The 21386-nt window shown below is 38.2% G+C and overlaps 1 protein-coding gene across 4 annotated transcripts in view; it reads left to right on the plus strand.

Moving 5' to 3' along the window:
• The window catches only part of CDK14 (cyclin dependent kinase 14), a 593024-nt gene that overhangs the window by 471692 nt on the left and 99946 nt on the right, over positions 1 to 21386 (plus strand). For all 4 annotated transcript variants that reach the window (XM_007452057.1, XM_007452058.1, XM_007452056.1 and 1 more), the window contains one exon: positions 2081 to 2129. In XM_007452057.1, coding sequence (XP_007452119.1) covers positions 2081 to 2129 — 49 coding nt within the window. The remainder of the gene's footprint in view (positions 1 to 2080; positions 2130 to 21386) is intronic.

Here is a 21386-nt window from a genome sequence, read left to right on the forward strand (position 1 = left end):
GTTTGAAATCAGGAAGTGTAATACCTCCAACTTTGTTCTTCTTTCTCAATATTGCCTTGGCTATTATTCAGGGTCTTTTGTGGTTCCATATGAATTTTATGATTGCTTTTTTCTATTTCTGTAAAAAAATAAATGCCATTGGAATCTTGATAGGGATTGAGTTAAATCTATAGATGCCTTTGGGTAGTATGAACATTTTACCAATGTATTAATTCTTCCAATGATGAGTATGGACTATCTTTCCACTTATTTGTGTCTTCTTCAATTTCTTTCATCAGTGTCTTATAGTTTTCAGTGTACAGATCTTTTACCTACTTCGCTGAATTTATTCCTAGGTATTTTATATTTTTTGATGCTGTTGTAAGTAGGATTGTTTATTTCCTTTTCAGATTAATCATTATTAGTATATAGAAATGCAACTGATTTTTGTATATTGAATTTATGTCCTGCAACTTCCCTGAATTTGTTGATTAGTTCTAACAAGTTTTTGGTGGAGTCTTTATTAAGATCTTCTATATATAAAAAAATCATGTTGTCTGCAAACAGCAACAATTTTACTTCTTCATTTCCAATTAAGATGTGGGTTTTTTTGTTTGTTTGTTTGTTTGTTTGTTTGGGTTTTGGGTTTTTTTTGTTTATTTCTTGCTTGATTGTTCTGACTAGGACTTCCAATAGCGTGTTGAACAGGAATGGTGAGAGTAGCCACCTTGTCTTTTCCTCTAAGAGTTCTGCCTTTCACTATCCAGTATGGTGTTAGCTGTGGGCTTGTCATATATGGACTTTATTGTGTTGAGGTATGTTCCATCTATACCCAAAATATTGAGAGTTTATATCATGAATGGATGTTGAATTTTGTCAAATGTTTTTTCTGCATCTATTGAGATGATAATGTGATTTTTATCTTTCATTCTGTTAACATAATGTATCACATTTATTGATTTGCATATATTGAACCATCCTTGCATCCCAGGGATGCATAATATAAAAGAGACATTATTTTTTTATTGCTGGTGGGAAAATGAAAAGTAATCTGTCAGCAGCTATTAAAATGTGAAATATGCATACCATTTGCCAGGCAGTTCTATATTGGGGAATCTATTTGACAGAAAAGAAAGCATCAGTATATAGACATAGATGTGCAAGGATTATTTATTGAAAAATTGTTTTTAAGAAAAAAAGGGGCTGGAAACTACGTAAATTTTCATCAGTAGGAGAATGGTCCAATAATTTATGTACTTCTACCCTATGGAATATTACACAGATTTAAAACAATTGTTACATATTATTATTCGAAGGACTATTCACTATATATTATTAGATGCCTAAAAAATTTCAGAGAATGTTTATTGTACAATGCATTTAAAAATTAAAATAGTATATATATATATATATTTGTATATATGGATAGATTTGTATTTATAAACATAAATATGTGGAAAGAGACATACCAAGCCATTAATAATTGCTATATCATCAGGAGTGAAAAATGGGGAGCAGGAGGAGAGATTATTAATGTATATTCTATGCCAGTTTATTGTCTAACTTGGTAAAACAAACATGTTGTGTTTTCATTTTAAAAATATAAAGATTGTTCAATGGTAAATGTAAGTATACACTACAGGATGTTGGTGGTTTGGCTTTGAGTATGTGTAAATGCCATATAGTATAAGCAAGGAGAGCCAGCACTACTGTGTTTGGTCAGAGATGTCTTCATAGAAAAAACAGCAGGTTTCACTGGACCAATGTGACAATATTCTTCTATAAATCTACCTACAGTTTGCATATTTGGAATTTGCATTTCTTTTTTCAACCCAATTAAAACTTAGTTATTCTAAGAAATAATTACTCGGAAACCAGATTATGAAACAAATCACCCTAGACAAAAGAAAACAATGCTTCATTGTTTAAAATGTTTAGCTCTTCCTGTTTTACTCTTTTGTTTAATCTAAGGTGAAGACCTAGTATGTCTAGCATAGCTATGGCTAAATTGAACAGTAGCTTTTTAAAAGTTTGTTTTAACATACTGGCAATATAGACTTTTGAAACAAAGATTGTTTATCATTTTTCTTTTTTATTTCAGAACGCTTTACCCTGTACAGCTCTAAAAACCTTAGACAAGCATGGAATAAGTAAGTTTTTTTATACAGTTTATACTCATTCTCTTTTTCTCTCTCTTAATTTTTAAAACTCTCCTGATAAATTTGTCATGACATTCTTTCATTTGTTCACCCAGTTGTCTATTCATCCATTCGTTTAACCACTAAACAGTTATTAAGCCCTAACTGTGTACCAGCCCCCATGTTCCACCTGAGCCAACACTCTGTGAATTTGGGTTCCCAGAGTTGTTAATCCTGAAATTCACTGTGGTCACTCTTCTTCTAAATAGATTCCAAGAAATGTTTTAGCATCAGCAAAATAGCATTTCTTAAGTACAATATATCAACTGACTTTCTAATCTAAATAATGTTGGTGACAACCTTTGAGCTAGATAAAACTGATCTTTCAAAAGTTTTTAGTTTACCTATTTTTCCCCTGAGCCTTATTGGGAAGCTAAGCACACGTATCACTTGGAATACATGGACTCTGTTTATTTAATCTCTCATCTGACCTTGTTGAAATAGCTTTATTTATTGGTTTCTAAATTTGATGACATCTGAAGATCTGGGTGTCTCAAGTTATTCAGGGGTCTTTTATAGCAAGCCAAACTGCTAGTAAATCATTGAAAGTTGGGAAGCAGAGTAATTGAGTCACTCTGTTTGACTGTCATATTTCAAGCATTATATTAGGGAAAAGGTAACTAGATCTGCTTTGATTAAGTAAACTATAATTTGTCATAACAAAATTTTGTTTACGGGGAATTTAGTGTTGTCGTCTCCCTTTTTACCGTTATGACATGTTTAATTTTAGATGCCATCAATTATGGAAAAAATAAGAAAAACTTTTTTTTTTTTGCTGTACGCGGTCCTCTCATTGTTGTGGCCTCTCCCGTTGCGGAGCACAGGCTCCGGATGCGCAGGCTCAGTGGCTGTGGCTCACGGGCGTAGCCACTCCGTGGTATGTGGGATCTTCCCGGACCGGGGCACGAACCCGTGTCCCCTGAATGGGCAGGCGGACTCTCAACCACTGCGCCACCAGGGAAGCCTAAGAAAAACTTTTTATAATAAAAATGCCTTTAATCAATGCTGTCAGTAGATAACAGCAGATAGCTTACTGTGATGAACTCATGTAATGAATACATTAAAATCTTCCGTGGATTATTTGAAAGATTTAGCAGTTTCTTTTGATTAAATTCATACTAAGAATAACACACCAGTATAATTATTTTTGTCTAACACAAGACTTCGTATTTTCCATTTGAAGGGTCAGTTCTTAATATCTAGAATCTCCCACAGGAAGCACGCCCTCTGCTGGGAGGGAACATTCTCTATGTGTTCCTCACCCTTTTATCCTCCTTCACCCTAACTTCACTGATGAGTGGTAACACATTTTAAATAAGTGCTTTCATATACCAGGTAATATATACATATAACAGTTCCTGTCTTCGTTAAATGATCAAACACATTTCTCGCAATTGCTCAAAAAGTTTTGTCCCACTAACCACTTTATGAAACAATTCTTGACAAAGCCATTGAATCTCTAACCCTTTCTCTGAAGTAACAGGAAAATCTGGCAAATCCACGCAGAGTGGCGTTTGTGGAGAATAGCCTCCAATTTAGCTAACCCTCTTGTTTCCTTCCTTCAGAGGGACAGGACTAGAATGACGTCCAAATCACCCAGAAAAATAAATGGCAATTTTTATCCACTTAGAGTAGTCTACAAAAAACAGGATGGGGGAGGGGGAGGTCTGTAGACGACGCTGAGTGATAGTTCATCCACTGTCCCCTTGTGGATGTGACCCCAACAGCATTTACACCTGGCCCACTCCAGCTGTTCATTTTCGCAACTTGTATTCAGCACCTGTCATCTGTATGCCCAGACGAATGGCCTTTCTTGTTCAACCATTGGAAGTGACTAGTGGGATGCCTCTCAGAGAAGATGCTTTTGTCCATGTACATTACTCTGTATCAGGAGAAACTAGGTTATCTCATGTCTTTCAAAAAGAAAAAGACAACTGAAGTAGTATTCAAGCTTTGCGTTGCTTTGCTTCATTCTGACCACCTAAGACCTGATGCTTTCCTTTCTGTGAGAGGTACTGTTCGTGTCACAACAGAAGTACTTAACTTCATTGACGAAAATCAGGCTGTGTGATCCTCTGGTATTGCTGCTTTAGAAATTTTAAAAGCTGTGTGCATTGTGCTCAATCTCTGAATTTTCTTAAAAGATGTTAGGTTCAGTAAATACGCTTTTACTTTTGAAGGCAGATAGTTCTTCAGAATATGATTTTTCACAAAATAAGAACACAGTTTCTCTTTACGATATCACTTCAGAGATATTTATTATTTGCATTTTCCGTGAACATAGGATTTATATGTTTTCTACCAAAAACAAGGTCTAAAATACTGAAGGAAATATTACATTTTAATGTAAAGTCTTTTAAATCCGTTGATAGAATTGTAGTTAATATCTTTCTGTTAATTTCTGCCATCACATATGCTTTTTAAAAACCCGAGAATTAATTCAAAGTCATTTAAGAGAGTCCCACCCTTCGATTTCTTTAAAAATATTTTAGAGAAAATATTAAATGCTGAGCTTGAAGTAAGGTTTTAAAATTATAAACGTGACTTGTTTAGAACCATGCTATTTTCAAGTCCCCATAAGTCTTATTCTTTTGTTGCCTTAAGGATTTATTTCAGAAAAAGCTAAGTAATAAAATCATCACTAAAAATATTATAAAAATATGACTTTCTAGTATCTGTTTTGTACTGAACCCTTAAAGCGAAGCTATAGCCTCCAGCCAGTTCTAACCCAATGCAATTTAGGGAGAAGTGAGAATTCAGACATTAATTATATTATTGATTCTTCCTACAGACCGACTTGTGACCTAGTAATCATCATTGACATTTCAACACCTCTCACTTCAGAGTGGGGTCTAGATTCGGGAGAATTGCATTTAAAGACTATTAAGCAAGTGCTAGCTTTCTTCCTACTGCTAATAACTAATTTGTTTGTCAACAGCACAATTACGAAACCAAAGTGATTGGTAAATTCTCTTGTACAGCAGTAATAGGTTCAAAATAAAGGGAACTAATTTGCAAGGACTAATTTGAAATCAGTTTAGATAGGTTAATATAAGATGGGCAGGTTAATATACACATGTAAATTGCTGTTCAAAATTAAGTAACAATGTTAAAAATATGTATTAACACAGCTGTTGAAGCTAGTGGATATATTAACCTGCCTAAGAGAGTACAAATTCTTTTTTTTTTTTTAATAACTTTATTTATTTATTTTTGGCTGCTTTGGGTCTTCGTTGCTGTGCGCGGGCTTTCTCTAGTTGTGGCGATCGGGGGCTACTCTTCGTTGCGGTGCGCGGGCTTCTCATTGCGGTGGCTTCTCTTGTTGCGGAGCACGGGCTCTAGGCACTCGGGCTTCAGTAGTTGTGGCTCGCGGGCTCTAGAGCGCAGGCTCAGTAGTCGTGGTGCATGGGTTTAGTCGCTCCGCGGCATGTGGCATCTTCCCGGGCCAGGGCTCGAACCCGTGTCCCCTGCATTGGCAGGCTGATTCTTAACCAGTGTGCCACCAGGGAAGCCCGAGAGTAAAATTTCTTGAGAAATGAATCCTCAAGTCTCTTTGAACAGCTGTAACAAGTGACCCAGTTTATTTTGGGACCAAGTCTGCCCTAAGTAACACCCATGCAATTCCCTGCTGACTTCATTTATACCAGTAACCATGGGCATAATTTTATCCTTTGAAGGATGTTTTAGTATTCTGGGGAAGCAAAGCAGTGATAGGAGAAAAATATCAGAAGATCCAGCAGATATCTAAACTCGAAAGGATAATATAAAGAAGTCTTAATTATAGGATTGAGAATAATAAATACATATTCAAAAAGAAAAGAAGGTCCCTTTATTTCCTTTTACTGGAAGTGCATGATCCATGTGGGTTCTCTCCTGCTTGAAGAGGATTTTAGACTAAAGGGAGACAAATCTTAATTTTATAAATACGTGTTCTTTCTGATGGCCTTCAAAACATTCCATTTTATTTCCTTGGAGTTATAAAGACTCTCCCTATTTTTCTTCCTGATCTCTCTATTTATAGTTGTCTGACATTGGCATGCATGTGCAATCAACCAAGTATTTCAGCCAGTTAAAAGATCTTTCATTATTTTGGCTGGAGAAGAAGCCTTAGTGTATGCTCTCCAGCAAAATTAAGGGTAGGATTCCAGGAATGCATTTGCTTGTTTTGGAACTTTTTAGCAGCTGAACAATTTTGGAGGTTTGAAAGTAGCAAAAAGAGAACTAAGGATAAACCACCAAGTCACAGAAGACAGATTTGGAAAACACAGGTCATAGCTGATAAAGCAAAGCACATCCATAGACTTTGAACAGGTGTAGGCCAGCTTGTCCTGCCCCCTCCACCCAGTGCTCTAGTTCTGCTTATAAGCCTTCTGGTTAGCAAGTCCAACTGGATTGCTCCTAAGAATTAAAAACAGACGATACTTTAAGATGTGCAGTAAATTCAGAGACATTATAATGAGGCTCCCCTTATGGAAATGCAAAAAGAGAGAAGAAGACATTTGCCTGCATGTATTGGAAGGTACCAGCAGGGTCACAAACCCTAATTTAGGAGCTTTAGAAGTGTTTTCCAGCTTGGCGTACTTGAACTTTCCTTGAATGTTTTATCTAATTCGATGATTAACTTCCAAAACATATTTTAAAGATGACTTGGGCTTCCCTGGTGGCACAGTGGTTGAGAATCTGCCTGCCAATGCAGGGAACATGGGTTCAAGCCCTGGTCCGGAAAGATCCCACATGCCGTGCAGCGACTAAGCCCGCGAGCCACAACTACTGAGCCCATGTGCCACAACTACTGAAGCTGTGCACCTAGAGCCCGTGCTCCGCAACAAGAGAAACCACCGCAATGAGAAGCCCGCGCACCACAACGAAGAGTAGCTCCCACTCGCCGCAACTAGAGAAAACCCGTGCGCAGCAGCGAAAACCCAAAGCAGCCAAAAATAAAAACAAATAAATAAATTAATTTTTTAAAAAGATGACTTGCTAGAAAGTCATGCTACATGTGCATAAAGCATAATGTATTTAAAGTAATATTTAGAGAAATAACATAAATTTCATTCTGTATACTAATATTGGTGGTTCTCTATTGTATTTTTCTTGTCATGTCTGATTGCATTCCATTAAGATTTAAATAGGTGCCTTCTCAAGAAAGAAAATCCCTGTTTCCTACTCTGCCTTATTGGTCTAAGTTGATCTAAAATTTTGTAAAGTAATAATATTTTGCAAAGTAAATTCAAGCTTTCAGTTTCTCTACAGTTGCTTATAAATGTTAGAGGAAGGTAAGTACAGTTACTGACGCTAGGAGGAGTCGTTGAGTTGAGCCAGATCTTTAAATCCTATCTCTCCAGTTTCACGTTTTTTTCATTGTTGATCATTTTTGTTATAATTCTGTTTACTTCAAAGTAACAGTTGCAATTTATTTAGTGCCTGAAGATTTCTTCTCACCATATTTTCAAAGAAATTATTCTTTACATCATCCATGCACTTTTTTAGGGGTGGGTTTATGAGGGTGACAAGCTCTAAAGCAGACAGTAAAGCAGACATTTTGGAATTCCTTTCTCTTCACTCAGAGGATGAGCTGGAGCTGCAATTGTCGACTGCCCAGCTCTGGGGACTTGAGTTCGGCATTTGGAGGCTACGTGGGGTGTAGCTCCTTACCACACCCTTGAAAATATAGTTTTCAACACTTGGACAGTCAGATCCAAGCCAGTCTCTTGTCCTGACCTTGGACTCCCACACACGGTATTGTTTGGAACCCCCTAAGTCTCACCTGCCTGCTTAAAAGTCGCAGTTCAGAGCAATTTCTTGGGTCATTCAGTTTCACAAGAATGAATCATTAGTTCAGTCACTGAAAGCATTGGGTAGGTGTGATGTTTATCTGATCTATTAAACCCCTTGCCACTGAACAGAGAGCAATTCTAAAAAATTGAAGAGTGGATTCTTGAAGGGGAGAAAGAGGAGGTCCTCAAACCGGAGATGCTTTCCAGGCTTTGGTGGGAGTCAAAGAAGACAGCATAAAGGTCTGTCCAGAGACACAGGTTGGAGGCAGATGCCAGGAGGACAAAGAGAGAGCTGGACAATCTGCCAAAGCTCTAACCCTGATCACTAACAGTAGCAACAGCATAAACGTGATAACACGTGAGACGTACCTAGTCAGAGGCCTGACTAGGCCTAACAAGTAGGCCTGACTACTTGTTAATCCATAGTCCTGGCTTGACAGGGGTGGTAGTAAACCATCGGACGGCCTTCTGCTCTGTGGGATTCACATATGTTGTCACATCTTCATATCTTTATACCAATCTTGGGAGGTAGTCAGGGCAGATATTCTCATCTCCATTTTAGAGCTTGAAATAAGAAACCTGCTGAGGTCGAATGATTAGTACTATTGAGAATTACAACTTGGAGAGTATGCCCCAGAGTGAGTCTTGTGAAAGAAATTTTATCATTTAAAAAACCCTGATCTTCAAGTGGGCTTATCATTACCTGACTTTATTTTGTTCTCACTGTGACTTTGGGTCGGGAGATCTCTTCTGGGACCTGATGTCATTCATTGCTGGTCTAGCTTTTTGGCAGTGGGAGAGCTGGGCTAGAGTACAAACCTGATTTCCTCTCCTGGGGAACAGTGTTTGTAGCAGGCTGGCCACCCACACCATCAACTAGGGCCTGTCCTAGGTAATTGCTAGGTAATGTGCCATTGGGATAGAGGCAGGTTTGTGACAAGCTAAGTACTGGAGATGACGGGCCTGCCAGCCACCCACACAGACCCTGCTAGTGGGATCTGTCGCCCATTCCACACAGTTCCCACTGCCCCAGGAAATTATGCTCTATCGTTTTGTGTCATTGCCAGATTTCTTGTCCATGTTTTTCTTTTCGTAGCAAAGAATTCGCTGACATTAATAACCCCTGGTGATGGCCAAGGGCAGGCCCCATGCTGTTTGCTATCTTTCAGGCATGAGTTTTTTGTTCCCCTTCTGATAGGCAGAAACTATCCATCTTCTCACTTACTAATTGGCAGTACGTGCCAGGCTTGGGAGTTGGCAACAGCCATTGTTTTTCATCCTTTCAGATTATGTGTTGGACTCTTCATCCAAAAGTACACACTTGTGGTGCAGCTAAAACCTTCCTTCTGCTATGCAGCTCATTAAGGGATAAAACCCAACCATGTTTCTGAAGCAGCACAGAGTTTCCAGGAGCAGCTGGGCTGCTCGTTTCCCTGAAAGAAGGACGATAGAATTAGGTTTTCTCAGACTGTTCCCCAGAACAGATGCTAGACATGTGAACGGAGGAAGTTCTCTGCTTCTCCACAATATAAAATGGTATATTTGTATTCTGTGGCTGCCATAACAATTTGCCACAATTTTTCATCTCCTATTGGGCAGGAGCCTAGATGGGCTCAGCTGGTTTCTTTGATCTGGGTCTGACAAGGCCAAAATCAAGGTATTGGTAGCCTGGGCCCTGTCTGGAGGCTCTTGGGGAGTATCTGCTGCCAGCCTTATTCAGATAGTTTGCAGAATTCAGTTCCTTATGGCTGTCGGGCTGAGGTCCTGTTTCCTTTCTGGCTGTCGGCTGAGAGCCTCCCCTAGCTCCTGAAGTACACGTGTATTCCACATCACCCTGCCACCTCCTTCTTTAAAGCAGCATCAGTTCAACAAGTGTTTCTCATCCTTCGAGTCTCTCTCTTCCCCTCCTGCCCCATCTCTTCTGCCTCCAGTAGGAGAAAGTTCTCTGCCTCTAAATTCTATAATCCAAGTTCACCTTTCTGTTTTAAGGTCTGTAACGCTAATTACATCTGCCAAGTCCCTTTTGCCTTGGAAAGTAACATATTCACAGGCTTCAGGGATGGGTGAGAGGACATCTTTGGGGCCATTCTGCTTTTCACGAGTTGTACTGGGGTTTCCTACTCAGTGAGGGGTCATGGGGTGAGGCAGAGCAGAGGGGGTGAACCCAGCCCTCATCAGGTCAGACACAGCCCGTTTTGCCTGATCTCTGGCCCATCAGGTGACAAGCATAGGCCCCTGATTCTGATGGTTCCACGTTGCTTGGTTCACATTAGCTACGCTCAAAATTATGTATGAGGAAGAAATCATTTTCCACCCCCGCAGAGAGAAAAGAAGAGATATTCTCAGGAAAGCTCATAGTCTCTGAGATGGTAAAAGTTTGGCCTGATATTTATGTCCCCTCTAGATCAGTGCTGTCCAGCAGAACCTCCTCTGTTGATGAAAATCTGTATCTTCACCACCCAGGGCAGCAGCCACTAGCCCCCTGTGGCTATTGAGCACTAGAAATATGGCTTAGGAACTGAATCTTAAATTTCATTTAAATTTAATTAATTTAAATGTAACTAGCCTCCGTGGGTGGCTACCAAATTGGGCAGCACAACTGTAGATCAACAGGTAAACTATCCATTTATTTTAGGTGCCCACCAGTGTAATACAAGTGTGGGTGTCCGATGCTTCGGAAATTCTATGCTCAAGAGTCCTTGCATTTTGCACTCAAGTGTCTGGGGATCTTGCTTGATGTGTTTGCTTCTTACCTCTGTCTTTTATTTGTAAACACTCTGAGAAGATAATAGCTCTGGAGGACCCAGTAAGAGATAAATCTGAGGAGGGAATAGTGGAGGTATCAGAGAACACCTAGCAGACATGCCTTCCCCTCCCCCTCGCTTCCAAGAGCCATGGTGTTCCTTCTTGAGGGGCACTGCCTATTTCAGGCAACTCCATTCCTTTCTCCTTCTCCTGTTCTCTCTCTCTCTTTTCTGCGGGGAGCTGCTAGGGGTTAGACACACAGCTGTCTACCCTTTTTGAACTCCCTGAAGAATTCACCTCTTTGCTGTTGTTCCCAGCCCCCTTGATCTCCCCTAACTCTGCTCAGAAAATACCAAAAGTCTTATCTTCCCCTTCACCACATACAAGATGCTACCAAGAGGAGCTCCATTTTATAAATAAGCGTCTCATGGGCCCCTGTGGGTGCATATGTTAACTCTTCAGCTTCCGAACATTGAAATTTCCCACATTTAAAAAAACTGAAGCATGAACAGAAATGCAGAAATTTGTACTGCTCTTTATTTATTAAAAAACACTGGCTGTGAGATCCCTTTCCTCAACATTTATTTATATCATTTCCTTTTGATTAAGAAAATGTTTATGAATCTGGTGAATTGTCAGCCTCAGAATTAAGACAAGCATAAGTCATCACTGGAGAGAGATGATTTGAACAACAATGTCATCTTTTGTATCCACTGTCACCCACTCCACACTTTACCTTGGTTGATTTTCATGAAAATTAGGATTGGATAAGGGGCCCAATCATTTGTGGGGACAGGGGGTCCCCCTCATACTTTGGGGAGACTTTCTATAAAACTGGGGCTCAACTTCCACTCATTGTGAAGATACAGTTAATAAACTATTCATGTTGACAAGTGCATCTGACTTCTGCTGTGTAGACACTGGTCCTACTGACCCTGTAAAAATACACGGTCAATAAATATTGTTGATAAAAACCAAGAAAGAATAGAAAAGAGGAAAGATGCCTGAGAAAGCTCATTATTAGTGCAAATGGCAAGAAAACACCTGAAAGTAACATAAGCTTTGGTATGATAGGGGCCAAGTTCCAATCACAGATCCAGTACTGAACCATATAATATTCAGGAAGCTCACTAGCCAATCTGAGCCCAGATTTTCAGTCTTTAAGACCCTTGGCAGGATTATTGTGAGGAATGTTAGCTTATCCCCCTTCTGGTTTTCGGCATGCCCTGCCCTCTCCTGCCAGTCCAACTATTTCATTCATTTCGAGATAAGTAATTGTCCTTGAACATGAATACCTCTGCGACACAGGGCCCCCAAACATCTGGAATATTCCTTCTACCTTTCTAGGAGCATGTGCTGAATTTCTCCGTCACCAGATGATTTTTAAAAAATATTTCATGTGTAGAAACAAGATTCCTCTTCCCCAGCAGTTCCTTACTAAGAGTGATGTGTTAGCAAATAGCATTGTACATAATTCATGTAAAAGTGTGGTTTACCCTAAGTCTTGAAACACATCTATTAGACAGTTTTCCTAATTAAATTGAAAGAAGCCCTCAGACAAACACTTACCAAGTTCAAAGCATCTTTTAGACCTTTTCCATACATGGACATGAACTCTGTACCTGAACTGATGGGTAAGCCTAAACCAGGTGCATAGAGCTTGGGTGTCCCCTTGACCCCAAGGGTTTCATTCGTGATACTAAAAGTAATTATCTTTGTTGGTTATGGCTCCTAAATGGGGAGGGTAGATGACTTATCTCTAGAATCACAGAGAGTAAAGGCTGGGAGCATAGCCTTACTCTGGTTTACCTATCATCACTGACAAGCAAATGGGTAGGGGACACCAAAGGAAACTGCTTTTTTCTTTCAGACACTGAGCCAAGTCCATACCCTAAGGCACAAGTCCCATGTTACTTTGTATTGTTAAAGTCACTCCCATGTTATATTCATCATGGGAGTGACTTTAACAATAGATTTTATTTTGTCTTTGACAAAAACAACGAAATACATTAAAATGCCTTAAACACAAACATATACAATCCTGCAGATCAGTTATTTTTTGTCTTACCTAAAAGAGCATTTTTAGATCATTTCAACATTTTGGGGATATTAGAAAAATCCAGTGGTGGTTTACAGTTGACGTCTCATAGTGAGTGTATATGTGTGTGGATGTTATTACCCAGACTATAAATGAGATATAAATGAATAGAAATATTAACACAAAGAGATCAATATTCTGGCCCTCACTGCATTATTATACAGCGCATCTTTGTATATCTGTATGTAAATTCTCATCTAGTTCTCAGCTGAATTTAATCCCTCAAGACTTGATATACAAACATAATGCCAAATAGAGAACTTCCCTTAAATTATTCAAATTCCCCATAAGTGATTTCCCACTCTTCCTGCAATGGAAAACATTTGATCATAAATTCAATTAAATCAGCCATCATCTTTGTGATGTTTGTCCAGCTAAATCCTTTAGTGACTAAACCAATAAACATACCAGCTGTGTGTGTGTGTTTATGGCATGACTGTTGGGAAAGAATTGATTTGAAGTAAAGACGAAGGGTAGTTCTCATTTCTTAGGCCAGATTTTGACCACTTTACTGCAGCCAAGGTTTAAAAGATTAAACTCTTAGCGGGGACAAAGTCATGTATATTCCTTAAATTCATTGGCTTTTATTCCCCAACTCAGGGCCAAGTTTTAATATATTGTTTCAGACCAAAACTGATAAGCTTTGGAGATGTTAGTAAAAGTGGTCAAACCACATCAACCAGTTTTCTTCCTCTTTCTTTCACACCCTCTCCTCCCTAGTTGAAACAAAGGAAAAATGACTGTTGACATACTTTTAAGTTTCTCCAGGAAAATTCAATTATAGGACTACAGAACTATTTATGATTTCTCATATTTATGTCAGCTGAAGAGGTAAAGCTTATTAGAGGCTTATAAATGTTGATCGTTTCTCATCTTTATCCTAAAGCCTTTCAGACAATAGATATAATCAACCACCTCTTTTTCACCATATCTTTATTAATAGGATCATCATATCCTATTAACTTGGATGTAACTGAACCTTATTTATACGTTATCTTTACATATGTGTATATTCATGTGGCCTCTAGAGGGCAGCATGTTTGGGGTGGGGGGGAAGGTTAGAGGCCAGCTACTTATCTCCATAACATATGTGAGATAACCAACTGATTTTTTTTTTCCCCCCTTTAGCAAAGCAAGTAAGCTATCTCAAGTAGAAAAATCAGTGCTGCCCCATGGTTTGATTGGCTGCCCCATCTGCCAATTTGGGCATCTACTTGGATGGCCAACAATTTTTATGAATTGGCTCAGCTACCTTGGAGGCTACTTAATTAAGAATTATACCAGGTTCCATGCCTTTGCCTCCAAATGGAACTAAGCACATCATTATATTTATAAAGATGAATACAAATGGGATTTTTCCATTTATCTCTCATTTCTTGTCACCCTTCACCAAAGGTTAAATTGTACCCACAGTTCTAATTTTATTTGGCAGTCAAATCAGGCTTTACTCTCCTTTCTTAGAATTCAACTACATGTCCCTTACGTTTAGGTTGTACTGCTGAAAGAATTCTAATGTCTCTTATTTTTCCCAAGGAAGTGAAACACATTTCCACGGGAACATCTTCCACCCATCATGATTTTAGGCTCTTTCTCCTACCAGCCTTGGAGTAATCCCTGACCTAGCCCTCTTCTCTATAGCTACATTCACTGATTTTCTCAATCCAATCTCTATTCTTCATCTGAAGAATAAAATCCTCCCAGTGTATAAACTACACAATTCTTTTTCTTTAATTTTAGAAATTTCTGGAAGCTGCAGCAGATCTTTGAAAGATATAGAGCAGTACTGTCCAATAGATCTTTATGCATTTATAGGAATGTTTTATATCTGCACTGTCTGATATGGGGCCACTGAGTAACTTAAAATTGTGGTTAGTGCAATTGAGGAACTGAATTTTTATCTTATTTAATTTTAATTAATTTAAATTTAAATAGTCATCTGTGGCTTGTGGCTGCCAAATTGAACAGTGCAGAATAGAGCATAACTTCTGATCAGTTTATAACAAATGTTTTACCAGGATATATTGTGAGGGGGATTATATTTTGCAGCTAAAAACCTACTGCCCAGGCTTTCATTCTCTCGCTTCTTTCTCATATAGCTATAGGCTTAAATCCAAATCCTCTGACTCTGACCAAGGATTTTCTCTCTCGGAGAACATCTGAGAGATTTTCAATTTTCAAATTCTTCAGTTTTGTTGAATATTGAACATATCTTTCCTGGGTATCCAGAATGGAGTTTCAAAGCATGGCATTTGGACAGCGCTGATTCTGGGGGCACTGGCCATTTTACCGTCTAAGCTCTGTTACCTCTAGATCTGGTTTTTCCTAAATATAGAAATAAAACTTGAGAACTTGCTAAAATGTGTCAAACTGCATACAAGCTTGGCACAAGTTAGCATATTTCTTAAATTGGAATGTTCCCCCCATATACATATGCAACAGTTATTTACACTGACTACAAAGAAAGCCTATGTTTGTTCCATCCACTCTAAAGTGACCTCAATATTCTTTTAAAATTTTCTTATAAGTTTCCAAGTAATCATTTTGTAAATGCTTCCATATTTTTACACATGATCTGCAAATGCATGTCTTAGTTTTCCACAGTATGCCGATATTGTTGGTTTTAAGACATGGCAGACTTTTTTTTAATGGTTTGTGTCATGCCACTAGCTTCTACCTTATGTTAGAGACATGACTGAAAACACCCTCCATATACCTGGCACATATAAGTAGTTGGACCCCAGATGATAATAAATATGCAGCTTTTAAATTCTATTCCTTTACCTTAGTTTTATTTCAGCTGAAAAGATAGAATTAGTGCTCCAGAAGATAAACAGCTCAGCAATTATGCCAATTTGGGGGACCTCTAAGCCCAAATGGATATGGCATGGCACCCTTCATTTTAAATCATTTTCTATAAAGAGGCAAATGTAGAGTTAAAGGCAAGAATAAAGGAATGTGCAACCCAAAAGCTGTGCTCACTTTCAATAAAGAGAGCCTCAGCGTATTGTATGCTCACCATCAAACCACTCTATAGCACCCATGGCCCCAGATCCACAACCTCTTCACATGATGAGAGAGGAAAGCAAGGATGATTGGTAGCCACGTTATTCTTTAAGAGACCAGCCTCTTGGAAAAGGCTAGGCAGCCCCACACCACAGGGCACAAGAGAGCAAAATAGGAAGGGATCATGAAGTTCTTGTCAACACTCTGTTAGTAATGAGCTTTAAGACTGGACTCCTGTGCACAAAGCCAGTTCCCTGCCATTTTAAGATTGGTCAGCTTCCTGTTAATGGACATGTGAGTTATCTGCAGGGAAGTCATTAGACTAAAGTCTCTCTAATGTAGTAACTATGCTGAGAACAGCCATTTGCAACCTCCAGAAGCACTTTAGACTATTTGATAATAGTGATGCAATCATGTGCAGGTTCATATAGGTATAGAGAGAGAAAATGAAGGGTAAAAGGCAAGAGCTTGGAACTAGGAGAAGAATGTAAGGTACCAGTTCTTAACTCTTCTCAAGTTGGAATTCACTCTGCAGGTTCATTACTAAAATATCACTCATTAAATTGCACATTCTAATATAGGAGGAAATGCTGTCTTTTGATGAAATATATGAAATATTTTTTCTGAAAATTAAAAAAATCTCTCCTCTGATGGCTCTCATATTTGTAGCACACATTACATCACAGAGTAGGATAAATCATTTTCCAGGTCTTGAACCTCAAAATGAAAACAAACACACCAAAAAAATGTTTTCTTCATACTAACCTTATTATCAGCCCTGGCCACGTAAATAATTACAGTCATCCCTCTCCAAACACGCGTTGCAGTTACTCAGTATTTTAGTACATGTCAGCTTGATGTTCTTCAGCTCTGAGGGCCCTGATTCAGATGTTGGTGAGTCACTCTACTTGGAGATCATTTGAACAGTAGGGTTGGGAAGAGGAAAGGAGGAATGAGGGTGGTAGAGAAGCAGAACTGTTTTCACTTTGTTGTCTTGATAAATCTGAAATTGAGGTCAGCACCCTAGGGCTGCTAGGCAGAAGGAAATCAAGACATATAAGACAGGCCATATGGTGAGCCATAAAACAAGGAAGACATTGGGCATTTAGAAAGAGGACACATATATAGTCAGAGTAAGGGGGAGACCGGCAAAGAAGGCAGTATACCTTGGTATGTAACACAGCAAAACACATTTACAAAATCTTAAAATAAGAGGCAGATCCTGTAAAGTATCTAACAGGAAAACGTTTCCATCTTAAGGTATGTAAAATAATATTGAAAATATTTTTACTTAAGGTGCTCTTCCTTGTTTTATTTCAGTGAGCATTTAAAAATTATGAGATCTTTTTTGTATAAATTTACTCATAACTTTGATTCTCCTCTTTTTTCCATTAGTTGTAAGTCTCCCAATGAGGTGTTTCCTACCAAAGGAGTTTTAGGGATATACTCTGATTTGGGAAAGAATATTATAGTCTTAAAAGACTCCTTTTACTGCATTTAGTAGGATCAGTTTAATTTTTTACATGCATAGAAGTGGTAGAGCAGCAGCAGTAATATTTATTATAAATATCAACAGCTGCACTTGTTCATGGTACACATAGATGTGCCTATACCATGCTAAATGCTCTGTCTGCATTATCTCATTTAATCCTGAAAATAGCTCTCAGATAGTTCTCTACATTTTCTGCTAGTAACATTTCAGCTTATTTTAGAAAGTCTATTTCCCTGTCCTCAATTATATTGTAGTCTCAAGAGCAAATCTGTAAATATATCCCTCATTTGCCATTTTATTCACAGAAGGACTGAGGCTAGGATGAGGCAACTAAGGTACTCAGCTTGGGTTCAGAATTTAAGGTGATGCCCCCCTCCAAAAAAAACATAGTAATCAAGATAAATTACATTTTAATGCAATATTTTTAAAAGCTGAAAGATAGCTTCAGTGTTTTCTATGCTGTCCGTCGAACAACCCTTCGTTAGCACCCATTCCCCAGATCCATAATCTCCTTCCTAAACCCCAGTGCTGGTCAGGTTATAGAGAAATGGATTTATTTACTGCTAATGGCACTGTAAACTGATAAACAATGTAGAAAACATCATGGAAACGTTAAAAGCTGTAAAGATACTCATTTGTGGCACACTCAAGAAATATGATTTAGCATCATCTAAAAGTTCTGGGTGCTTGGGAATGCACAGATGAGGTTCCCATTCTCACGGGCTTTACCTTCTAGAGTATTTAGGAAAATAAACAAGTAATAAAATAAGCAGTCTCAGAGAGTGATAAGTACATGAAGACATGGCAGTATGATTTCTTTTTAAAAAGAGGAATAGCATTGGAAAATTGTAAGCCATATGAAGGCTGGGATTTTGACTATGTTGTTTACCTTTATATCCTTTGTACCTATGACAGAGCCCATCACATAGTAGGTGCTCAAGAAATATGTGTTGAAGAATGAAGGTGGTAAGAGTGTAGTGAGTGTAAGGAGAGTGAGAGGCGATGAGATTGGAGACTGGAGGCAAAGAGGGTGAGGAAAGGCCTTGTAGGCTACAGTTGCGATATTACTTCCGATATAGGAAGCCTGGGGAATTAAGTTTATGACCTAGTAATCTGACTCTTTAGTGTTTCTCCCAAGAAAACAAATCAATGGAGTAAAAACCTAGTTGCCCAAAGATGCTCATTACTGTGTTGTATATTAAACTATTTAAAAAGACTTGGCACCAACTTAACCAAGATTAAGGGAATGGGGAAATATTTAGTATATCATGGTTCATGAACCCCAGTGGAATATTACACAACAATGTTAGGACAGTATTATGAAGACTTTGAAAAAATAGGGAATGCTTCATATGTTCTCTGAAAAAAGCAGAATAAAAAATTTTATACATACTAGCATATTAAGTCTAAAATTGTCTGTGAACTGTGATCGAAATGTAATAGAGATAAAAAGAGTCATGTTAGGGTAACAGAATTTTGGGTGATTGTTTTTCTACTTTACAAAAATTATCTTTAGTATTATTGTCACATTTTAATAAAAGTATGTTGCTAAATTAGTATAGAGTTTCTTTTTGGGGTTATGTGAAAGGATTTTGAAATAGATATTGGTGATGGTTGAACAATATTGTGAATGCAATTAATGCCACTGAATTGTACACTTGAACATGCTTAAAATGGCAAATTTTAGGTTACATATATTTTACCACAGTTTGAAAAAAACCCAGATCTCTTCTATAATCATCATTATGGTTTAGCAGCCTCCAAGATGGCTCCCCAGTGGTCCCTGTCTTCTGGTCTTCACACCCTTGGGTCGTCCCTCCCACATTCTACTAGGATTGGTCTTGGTGACCAGTAGTATATGGCAGAAATGATGGCACGTTATTTCCAAGGTTAGGTTCTAAAAGATTGAGTTTCCCATCTTAGCTGTCTCCCTCTTTCTTGGTTCACTGACTCTGGGGAAGCTAGCTGCCATGTCATGTGAATAGTTCCTCCATCTGGGAGAGGCCCCCATGGTGAGGAACTAAGGTCTCCTGCCAAAAGCCATGTGAGGGAGCCACCTGGGAGTGGATTCACCAGGCCCAGGCAGGTTTCAAATGACTGTAGCCCTGGACGTCACCTTGACTGCAACCCTGTGAGAGACCTTGAGCCAGAACTACCCAGTTCAGCTATTTCAGGATTCCTGACTCCCAGAAACTAATATGACCTCAGTATGGGCTTAAGTTTGACTTTTAGGAATTTAAAGAGAGCTTTTTAAATGCAGGTTTTGAAAGGAAATTTTATGTGGAAAAAATGTACACCATGATAAAAATTACAAAGAAATAAAATGATGGGTTTGCTCAGACCTATACACATAGAAGTAAACATCGAGTTGATAAAAAAAATCACTTATCTGAATTATAGACTTATGAGATGTTTTTATCTTCTCTTATATGTTTCAGGATTTCTCTTATATGTTTCTAAATTCTCTAGAATGATCATGTCTTTTATAATGAGAAAAATAAAGATATAAACAGAGCTTTAAGAAGGATGATACAGAGAAGAGAGCATGTGCATCTGAAGCACATAACATGCTCTACCCTCATTTGCTGTGTGACTCTGGCTGTATGGCTTCTCCTCTCTGAGCCTCAGTTCCCTCATCTATAAGGAGGGATAATGATGTTCATCTCATAGCTGGGGATGCAGAATAAGGGAGACGACTTGTGAAAAGTCTGTAGCACACAGTAAATCCTCAATAGATGCTTCATCTACTTTGTATACCTTCTCATAGTATTTAGAACAGGTGTGTCATCTGCTGGCTGATCATGTCCTTTGTGATAATCAAGGGAAATCAGATAGTTCAACAGGTAGTTGGTTCAGTGTGCAGCCTACAAGAAAGTCTGTGACGGGGAAGATAGGAGGCTCATTTGTAGGAGCAGTAAGTATTAAAAGCTATTTGACTTTTCTTCCTAAAGATCATCAGGCCCTTGTAGAGGACACCCAACTCTTCAGTCTTAATCCAAGTCTTGTTTTACACATAAACACACAGGCCAGTTCTTGTATCATAATGAAATCATATATTTTCAAATTCCAGATGCAATGTCACAAGATAAAGAAGCTGAAATGATAGTCCACAGAAAATATATTTTTCATTTGCCCAGAACCAAACTTTAATAACCCATAAGCTCTGATCTAACTGAATTTTTGTTCATATTTATTTAAATGGGAGAACTGGTTTTGGTGATTTTCTCCAGTCCTAACCATCTAATATCTTTAACCTACAAGACAACAATTCTTTTATTTATTTATTTATTTTTAAGGGGCAAGGAAACATTCTCCCTTCCATATCAGCTCAGGATGCTAAACTGTATGTTGTTTGCCTTAAAAAATAAACTTTCCTTTTTACATTTTTCTTGTTATCTTGGATCATGTCCAGTCTCTAAGGAAATAAACATGTGAAGAAAGAGTTCCGTGGAATGTTAACTGCACTGGTATTTTTCTTCCTTTTATCATGCCTCAAGATTTGCCAAAGTTGATATAAATTCACCATGCCTTCTTTAAAAAGCATAACAGCAAGGCATTCTTCCTGTAGGAGTCGGACTGTAAAAGGTGATTTCCTTTTAGTCCATTTGGTTTAAGCCTGTAAAAAGCATTAAGTGAAAAATCTGATATATTTGTTAGGGCATTTATTGCATTACTAAGTTATATTTTCAGTTCTCAGTGAAAGGTTTATTGAGAGGTTTTGAAGAGGTAAACTTTGAAGAGGTTTTGTTCAGAATTAAAGAATATTTTTTCTTCTCTTTTGGTGAAATAATATCACACAAAATTATACCTTTCAGGAGCTATTCTTACATTGTTTACAGTCAAAGGACACACCCGTTCCATTATGGTGAAGCAGATATCACATTCCAAAACCAGCCTCTGTTGATGAGATTTGTAACTTCTCTAGGGTTTCAGAGGCATGAAAGGCTGTGAAGTTACCATTTTCCATTAACTCAAGTCACCCTAATATTGATGCACCAGTAAGGTAAACTACTTTGCAGGAGTCTTTTAGAGTGAAAATGTTTTTCATATTGGACTAAATATTTGTAACTGATCCATCTTAAATGTAAAAATAT

The sequence above is a fragment of the Lipotes vexillifer genome, unplaced genomic scaffold (assembly GCF_000442215.2).
Source record: "Lipotes vexillifer unplaced genomic scaffold, Lipotes_vexillifer_v1.1 scaffold161, whole genome shotgun sequence".
Classification (NCBI taxonomy): domain Eukaryota; kingdom Metazoa; phylum Chordata; class Mammalia; order Artiodactyla; family Lipotidae; genus Lipotes; species Lipotes vexillifer.